At 33.1% G+C, this 9,955-nt stretch overlaps 1 protein-coding gene and 1 pseudogene across 9 annotated transcripts in view; one reads left to right on the top strand and one right to left on the bottom strand.

Moving 5' to 3' along the window:
• The window catches only part of Wdr62 (WD repeat domain 62), a 55,133-nt gene that overhangs the window by 3,006 nt on the left and 42,172 nt on the right, over positions 1-9,955 (bottom strand). For 8 of the 9 annotated variants that reach the window (XM_087408447.1, XM_087408484.1, XM_087408402.1 and 5 more), the window contains 2 exons: positions 7,088-7,278; positions 2,123-2,140 (listed from right to left, as the gene is read on the bottom strand). In XM_087408447.1, coding sequence (XP_087264573.1) covers positions 2,123-2,140; positions 7,088-7,278 — 209 coding nt within the window. The remainder of the gene's footprint in view (positions 1-2,122; positions 2,141-7,087; positions 7,279-9,955) is intronic. The other variant, XM_087408515.1, reaches the window with a different exon arrangement.
• On the top strand, positions 7,292-9,865 carry LOC147910921 (uncharacterized; annotated as a pseudogene).

Below are 9,955 nucleotides of genomic sequence, written 5' to 3'. Positions count from 1 at the left end.
TTCAAGAATAGGGCCCTGGATACAGAGATAACCCGCGAAACGCATAGTTTCTGTATTCTTTAATGTTATACATTCAAATCCATAAGAAATCAAAAACAAGAACCAATTTTTTGAATACCGTAGTGCCTAAGAACATAAGGTAGCTCTTTACCGATAAATGTCGATAGAGTTTTTGTATGGCTTCGTTTTTGTATTACGTATAAAGTCATAAAGAGAAAATACTTTATTTCTCATTTTGTAAAGATCACATTCTAATAAACGTTAAAAAATATCACTGGATATTAACATATATCTATGTATATCTATGTATATTATGTGAAACATTCAACATTGTTCGATCCAAATCATCAAGGGTAATTGTAAATTCGACACTAAAAGCAATTAGATGATCCGCACGCAAGAATAAATTATCGGACACAGAGGATCTGGAGATTTCGATAACAGCAAAACATATATCATACAACGGTAGTTGAAAACCACAATATTTGGTAAGTTGTACCAAAATAGCCAAACACGAGGTTAGTCATATATTTAAGTTATCAATCAAGATGAGACGAAAAAAAGATAATACTATTGAAAAGAAAACGCGCTAATATAAAAACAGCACGCGGCAAAAATTACATTGAGTTCATGGATATCACATCAGAAAATGTCGCGCAAGCTAAGACTTGATTAAATAAGACTCAACGAGAATTCAATAGATACAATCAGAATTAGAATTATTGGATCAGAACAAAGCGTCAAATAAAGGTTTTAAGATTGCATTTTTCACGTAGAGTAGCAGAATATAGTTAATTATAAGTGAAGATAACGTCAAGTTACCGACATCTTCAAATAGTTCGACGTCGCGATCGCGCACAGACGGAAATGTTCGTTTGCCCAAGATAGTATTACCGACATCTTCTGGGTGCTGTGACGAGTGGATGCCCTTTCACGATACCTTCATTTATTAATTCACTAATATAACATTATCTAACATACAACGATCCCATTATTTCAAATCATCTTTGATTAGCGAAGCAGCGGAGGTGGTACACTCATTAGAAATCACCGAAAGCAATTGTGCGAATGCCTGATCGATGTTCAAGGAACGATATATGGAGATAATTTTTTTTTAATTTATCCTAAAAATATGGTAGTGTGATACAATACAATATTTTAAAGATTTTTATCATATATCTCAGTAAAATTAATCAAACTTATTTTATATTTTATTATAGTTTTATTAATGAATGAGAGAAATTTACACAAAATTCTTCGAAATACAATGTTGTCCCAGGACTACTATATTTTCAGGATAAATTCTAAGAAAAAAATTACAAGTATGGAGAGAATTTTAGTAACAAGCGCGTTATAATACGCAAACACGTTAAGACTATCTTTGAGTTACTTAGTATTTCTAATGCTGATTTTACAATGACTCGGTAGTCGAGAGTCCTAAGTCTTATCGGTAAAGTTGATTAGTAACCAACTTGTACAACTAACGCTAATTGATCAACTTCATCGATTAAGACTAAGAGTGCCAAACATAATTTGCGTAAACGTAACTTACGTCAGCCAATCAAATCGTTTCAACTAGAATAAAGCATCTGATACAATTTGATATGATTTCATTGGTTGACGCAAGTTACGTCGCATGACGGCAACCTAAGATTTTCGATTACAAACTCACTTGTAGAATCAGCATAAGAAAAATCGAGTATTATTAAAGCAAATCGTAAATGATAGGTTGAAGTGTACAAAAGCATTAAAAGCACTAGGCCGACCGACAGATGCTTAATATATTGATGTATTAGATATGAACCAAGTTAGATACATTGACAATGAAAGAATAGCAAACAAGCCTTAATAGGCTCTAGTATACCCGATTTCAAACAAATAGCAGATTTTTTATTACACAAAGGTCAGACCTTAGAGGTAGTTGGCAAAGGATTATACGCTGCACTATCCAATGCTGAGTTAAAATCCAATAAATCGAAAAATACTACTTCACATGTAGTAAATGTTAAAGAGAAATGTATCCGATATATAGTGTGGCGGCGATCATTTTATTTTTCATTGTAAGAAATTTCTTTTTTGATACAACGAAATTATATCATTAGTAGATATCTTTTTTAATTACCTATTTTATCCATGCCTACTGCAAGAATAAAAAATGTTAGATGTATGTATAATGTTAGATATCTACTATATAACATAGATGTATTCATCAATAGATAATGATTGCATACAAGGTGTTTAACGTAATGTTCTACATGATTTTTTTAGACACTTTCAATAGTTAAGGGGATCTTAAAGACGATTGGTCATAGTGTAAGTAGAATATACACACAGATGATTTACGTGTCACTGACACATTATATACTATTACATCAATCTCACTCACGCCATACCTGCACATTTTTCGTATAACAATAACGTTTTTAATTAGACGTCTAAGTTCAATTTAAAAAAATCTACGTTGTTTTTTCATGCAAACTATTAGTCTGTGGAAGTACAGATTGCATGGTTTTTATACGAAGCAAATATTGTCACGATATGACAGTTCTGGATATATTGGACTAAGAAATAGTAAAGATTAATTTTGAAATTTTTTTACATTCTCAGCATAAACTTCACCTCATAGACACATATTAATGTATATACGTTAGGCCTGGAAAAGGATTTTCGAATTTGAAAAGAGGAAAAAAGTAATTGTTATACAAAATTTATATGGTTTAGTCAGTAATACAGGCGACTTTTTAGGATCTCTTTAAAAGAAAAAGTTGGAAATTAAATATTTATCTATTTCATGCAGGCTACAACATGCGAGATAAAAGAAATAGGTTTTTTTCGATCAAGATTATCTTGAATTTTTTAAATGACCATACAATTTTTTTCCATAATATGTAGGAATTTTCAAGGTGAATTCAATGCACTATCGAGAATGTCACTTTTATTGACAGTCCTGCACTAGAACTCTCTTTCTCGCTTTCACCTAATATTAAACATATCTCACTTTAAGTTCCAAAAGTGTACACTGGTTCAGCCACAAAAAACAAATCCTCTGCTTATAACACGATTTCTAAAGATATCTCTAAAATAATTTTGAACTCGTACATTATAGGCTAGAAAACCTTTTCGTGTACATTTCAGAGCTATAAATATTGCTGTTACAAATAATGTTGCGAATAATATTTGATATTAAATATCAATAAAATCGATAAAACATTAATGAAAGTGACATTCTCAATAAACGTATATGAAGTTGATATCTCATCTTTTGGCACCGCAAGTTTTGATACAAGTTCCATTGGCACTTACAATGGTTCTGTAGTTCCTGATAGATTTTAGAAATAATTCCGTCCTCTAAGTATTTTTAAGTAATAATTAAACCCGCGCACGTCAAGAGTGAAGTACCTCTTAATAGCCAGTTTCAGCCAACTTTTTGGCATTTTCCGATAGTTCTACAATAGTTCCGACGCTTTCTATAAGTTTTGTTCAGAGTTACAGTCTTTACGTATTTTTAAATAATTTTTAAATTATTTTTAAATAATTTTTTAATTTGAGCACTGGCTTTTTTTAACGCTAAATCAACGGAACTATTTCTAAAACCTATCAAAAACTATATAAGGCGTATGACTTTGCTTATGCGGTTTTTTTCCGAAATTCGAGGCTTTATTGTAATAAACTGGTTATACATTTATGATTCAAAGTATTGTCCATCGCTGGCCACTACTTTTTCCCATCTTTCGGGCAGCATACGAATCCCGCGTCGAAAAAACTAATCATCTTTTGAGGCGATCCAATTTTTGACTTCTTCATAAGACCGGAAGTGCTGGTCAGCTAGGTCGTGTGCCATTGATCGAAACAAGTGATAGTCAGAGGGAGCAACGTCTGGAGAATACGGCGGGTGGGGTAGGACTTCCCATTTCAACGTTTCCAAATATGTCTTGACCACTTTCGCAACATGGGGTCGAGCATTGTCATGCTGCAAAATCACTTTATCGTGTCTCTCGTTGTATTGCGGCCGTTTGTCTTTCAATGCTCGGCTCAAACGCATCAATTGTGTTCGATACTGATCGCCTGTGATTGTTTCAGTCGGTTTTAAGCTCATAATATACTACGCCGAGCTGGTCTCACCAAATACAGAGCATGATCTTGGAGCCGTGAATATTCGGTTTGGTCGACGTGAAAGCATGGCCGGGAACTCCCCATGATTTTCTGCGCTTGGGATTATCGTAATGAACCCATTTTTCGTCCCCAGTTACAATGCGATGCAGAAAGCCCTTCCGTCTTTGCCTTTCAAGCAGCTGTTCACAAGCAAACAAACGTCGTTCAACATCTCTCAGCTTCAACTCGTACGGCACCCAATTTCTTTGCTTCTGAATCATTCCCATGGCTTTGAGACGTTTTGAAATGGCTGATTGAGTCACTCCTAATGATCGTGCCAATTCTTTTTGATTTTGACAAGAGTCTTGATCAAGTAATGCCTTCAATTCTGCATCTTCGAAAATCTTCTCTCTTCCACCGCTATCCTGGTCTTCACCGTTCTTGAAGTGTTGAAACCACTTATGACACGTTCTTTCACTAATAGCGGCTTCACCATAAATATTTGAAAGCATTCGATGAGCCTCAGCCGCAGATTTCTTCATATTGAAGCAGAAAATTAAAACCTCCCGCAAATGACAAGAATTTGGCTCGTAAACTGACATTTTCAATCGAGAATAACTTCATGATGCAGACACAAATCGACTAATGTTTCTATGGGATTATGTTGACAGATTCCCAAGTTTATTGTGTGACGTCTATGATCTATTTATTTCGATTACCACTTACCGCTAAAGCCATCTATACGAAAACCGAATGAGCAAAGTCATACACCTAATAGAATTATTGCGGGTGTCAAAAAATAAAGTGCCAACTTCACACACATTCTCGATAGTGCGTTGAATTCATCTTGAAGACCCTTATAATATTATAATATATTATAGAAAAAAATTATATATTAGGTGTAATAAAAAGAAATCCATTATTTTTCCAATAGATGGCTTTAGTAATCTGTATCACGCGTAGACGAGATATAGATTACTAAAGCCATCTATTGGAAAAATAATGGGTTTCTTTTTACTACACCTAATACTATTTAAAAAATTTAAGATGATTTTGATTTTTTCATTAAAAATTTTTTTAACTTTTGACGTATGTGTTGTCTGCATGAAACAAATGAATATTCACCTTCCGACCTTTTCTTTTATTATAATTGTCGGAAATGTCTGACAATCGTGCAGACCATCACACTCTGTATAAATACATCTGCAATTATATAAATTTCAAATTGGAAAGAAAATTGAGAACTTCCGAATGAAACACTCTTCCAACTGAGATGAAACTTTACAGCTAATATTGTTACAGAGTGTCCCAGAATGACCACCAAATATTTCATACGCTGGTAGAATGGACTAAACTGAGAGTCAAAAAGTTCAAAAAGTTTTTTACCTTTATTTTGCAATTTTCGCTATAGTTAACAAGATATTAATTTTTAAAGATAACCGAATATTAGTTTTAAAATAATTTTTTACAAGTACTAGTCAACTTTATAGAAAAACAGCAAGAGACAAAAATTATTTACTTTCTTTTCATAGAACTCCAAGAATCTTTGCAGAATTTTTTATCAACTTTTTAGTACTGCATTTTCTTATATATTGGCAGCTATTTTTATTAACATGAGAAAATACAGTATTAACAAATTCTGAAAAAATTCTCAGAACTCTAAGAAGAAAATAAATAATTTATGTCTTGTTATTTATGTCTTGTTATTACTGTTTTTTGTAAAATTGATAGTATTTGAATAAAAAATTATTTAAAATCAATATTCAGCGATTTTTAGTAGTTAATATATCTTGTTAATTATTGCGAAAATTGCAAAATGGAAGAGAACTTTTTGATTCAGTTTAGGTTGCTTTACCAGCACACGAAATATTTGGCGGCATTCTGGGACACCCTTGGTTATTAATGACCCTGTAGTAATTATTTATAAAAATCCTATCTTCGGGTTTTCTATATTTTAAATAATAAAAAAATTAAAAGAAGAAATTTATAAAAATAATTCCATACATAAATACATTATAACACAGATATATTTAATAATTAATAATTAGACAACATCAGATATATTTAATAATTAAAACTAAACCTAACCTAGAACATTTATAAGGAATTTGACCAAGTCATGATTAATCCTATTAATGCCGACAAAAGATTTGAGGGCTATTATGCCGATTGGGAAGATCTTTCCGACGACTCTGATGTTGATATATGTTCAAGGTCATAACCACAAGTCAGAGATTTTAGCTATTGCTAGTTATCTGTTAAAAAATTATTAACAAAGAACGTTAAGAAATAATATCTTTCTGTTATATGCAATATTAGGGACTACTTAATAGTCTTTCTACTGTTGAATAGTCTTATCTACTCTTCAACCTCCCTTCTTACATAAGGGAGTTAAACTTTCCACGCGAAGTGAGGCCTACCCCACCTCTCCTTCTGCCAAGGAGCGTTCGATTTTCCATGCGAAGTGAGGTCCACACCATCCCCTGCTCTACCTAGAGAAGATTCTAGGCAGAGAGAAAGTAGATGAACCTCGCTTTGTGTGGAAGTCCAAGGCTCTTATGCAGGGAAGTGTGGAGTAATTCTTAATATTGTAAATAGTAGAAATAAGACATTATTTCTTAAACTTTTTTTGTTAATAACTTTCAACAAATGACGAGCGACAACTAAACTTTCTTGGAGGTCACTGACTTCGACAACATATGTCAAGGTGAAAGTAATCGGAAAGGTCATCTCCACATTTGGCACACCGTCATAATTTTTAAAATTATTTTTTACCTTTTAAACTATAGAAAACTCAAAGATGGAATCCTCATAAATAATCACTATATATTGTAAAACAATATTATCTGTAAAGTTTCAATTCATTCAGGTATTTCATTCGGAAGAATATCCGAAAATTGTATTTCGATGCTTATTATTTTGTAGATTTAGATTTTTTAGTAATGGAAGAATAATTACAATACTGTGCGTTTAATAACAATTTTGGTATACTCACATTTAACACTAGTTACGTCGATAGCACGATCGGTATCTTTAACTGGTAGTTCGTGTGGACTAGGCTCTAATTGATTTTTACTTGCCGCAGATATCCTATTTCCGTCTTGTCCGATTGCGCTAACACCACTCCGGCCATTCGTGATGATTGCTGATCCAGATCTTCTTACCGTTGTACCAGGTAGACTTAAACTAATCAAATAAATACTGTATATAAATAATTTATACTTATTATTGTAATTTAAATAAATATCTGCTTTAATATATACATTCTCTGACGAGCTTGATTTTAACATACATTTTCAAGATTATTTTATTAAATACTATTGTGCAAGTTTTAATTATAGTTCACTGTTTTGGTTTAAAAACTTTAATCCAACCAATTCTCTCATTGATTACATTATCATTGCTTAATTCAAGAAAAATAGTATTACTTCGACACATTATACATATATGTATATGTATGTATATTTTTTAATATATACCGTATTATTATATGCTCGTTTTCTATATAAAGCAAGCTTCAATATTTACTATTTCTTTTCTAGTACAAATGAAAATAGCAGTACATTTGAAAATAAATGGGTGCTATCAATTTGGTAATACAAGTCGACGCAATTGTTCTATTTTTGATACTCTCTGTCATGAAAGATAGAATGTTTGTGTCTACTCATCAAATGGAAAGTACCTAATGCTAATTTCCGTTTTGTAGTATGATAGACTCATAATTTAATAAGACAAAAAATTTTGTGATATAATTTTTAGAGCTCTATGAGAAGAAAATAAACAATTTTTGTATTAAGGAAACATGGACTTCCGGTTAGGAATAGAGAGCGTGGTGACGTATGTATGTTGACAGAGGGAATAGTAACAGAAAATAGTGAAAAACAGAAAGAGAAAGAAAAAATAATAAGTGGATCAGAAAGTAAGAAGGTGAGAAAAGGTCGGGAAAAGAAGGCGAGTATAGAAAAGAAGAATCTGAAGGAATAAAATCTGAGCAGATTCGGGAAAGCCGCTAGGTTAGGCGGAAAATAGAGCAATCTGGAGGAGGAAGAGCGAAGAGTCCACGGCAGCAGCCGTCACATGGCACCAATGGTAGGAAGACCGACAGGCAGTAAAAACAAACCTAAGGAAAAAAACATGCAGAGATATATGACAGGAAAAGAGGAACCTATGATAAAGGAGAGGAACCTATGATAAAGGAGATGGAGGAAAATATTTGCAAACGGATGGAAAAGATGAATGAAAACATGATGGGACAAATCGAACAAATGAGAAAGGAATGGAAAGAAGGAAAGCTGGAGATGGAGGAAAGAAAAAGAAAAGATAAAGAAGAACACAACATAGAAAGAAGAAAACTGGAAAGAAGAATAGAAAAACTAGAATGGGAGAGCGAAAAGAAGGATAGAGGAAGACGGAGAAACAACATAGTAATCAGAGGCATAAACAAATGGGGCGGAAACAAGATGGAACAGCAGGTTGTAGAATTCGTCAAAGAAAATTGAGGGTAGAGGTGAAAGTAAAAAAGGCGTATAAGATGCAGGACAGAGAAAATAAATGTACCATAATAGCTGAATTAGAGAGCTGGGAAGAAAAAAGAGAGATGACAAGAAAGAAAGAGTTAAGTGCAGGGATATTTATAGATAATGATTTAATAAGAAAAGAGAGAGAAATGCAAAAGCAATTGAAGGAAAAAGCTAAAGAGGAGAAAGAGAAAGGAAACAATGTGAAGCTAAGCTATAGTAAGATTTTTGTGAAAGATAAGTGGTTACGCTGGAATGAGAGAGAGAGAAAAATAGAAGAAGACAGAGGAGGAAGAAGAGAATGAGAAAAGGAAAAGGATGGCGAGGAAGAGGCAAAAAGAAGATTAAGAATTTGTTTTTGGAATACTCTAATAAATGTGAAGAAATGTGAGAATATCTGGAAGAATTTGACATCGTGAGATTAGTGGAGACATGGATAGACGAAGAAAATTGGTGGGAGAAAATTAAAAATAGATTGCCGAAAGACTATAAGTGGAAATATTATATGTGCCGGCAAAGAAGGAACATAAAAAAGGAAGAGCAAAAGGTGGGATAATCACTACAGTGAGCAAGAAAGTAAAGAATATAGAAATTAGGGAAATAAGCGAAGCAGCAATGTGAAATGGTCTATAATGAAAATAAATGGAGAATAATAACAATGTATAGTCAAGAGGTAGAAAAAACAATGGGAAGGTTGATGGAACATATTCAAGAAGAGGAAGAGTATTTAATAATAGGAGGAGATTTGAATGCAAGGACAGGTAGTGAAGGAGGACCGGTAATAGAGGAAGAAAATGAAAAGAGAAACAAGAGCAGGAAATCAATAGATAAAATAATAAACAAAGAGGGCCGTAGACTAATAGGAAGGATAGAAGAGAGAGGATGGGCGATAATGAATGGAAGTTTCGAAGAAGAGAGAGGATGGACTTATATAGGGAGAGAGGATTTTCGGTCATAGACACTATGTGATAGGAAATGATGGAGCATGCGAAGAAATCAAAAGGGTAAAAGAAGGCAACAGAATAGAGTCAGATCACATCCCATTAGAGGTAGAGCTGCGGGAATCGCAAATAATGGAGAAAAAAAGATAGGAAAGAGACGAAAGTGGAAATAAAGAGAAGTGACTGGACGGAAGAGGGGATAAAAAGCTGTCAAGAGAAGAGTAAAGAATGAAGGAGCACGTGGGAGGACGTGGAGCATTTGGATGGAGATAAAAGAAAAGATTAAAAGTGCGATCAAGAAAGATAAAAAGAAAATACTCCTATGGAAATTAGGAAAGAAAGATTGATATAATAAAGAATGGAAAAGTATGAAAAAAAAGTTAAGAAAAGAACTGAGAAAACTGA

The sequence above is a fragment of the Acromyrmex echinatior genome, chromosome 1 (genome assembly GCF_024713525.1).
Source record: "Acromyrmex echinatior isolate Ae372 chromosome 1, ASM2471352v2, whole genome shotgun sequence".
Taxonomy (NCBI): Eukaryota; Metazoa; Arthropoda; class Insecta; order Hymenoptera; family Formicidae; genus Acromyrmex; species Acromyrmex echinatior.
The sequence above is the reverse complement of the archived record's forward strand: the minus strand, read 5'-3'. Positions and strand labels throughout refer to the sequence as shown.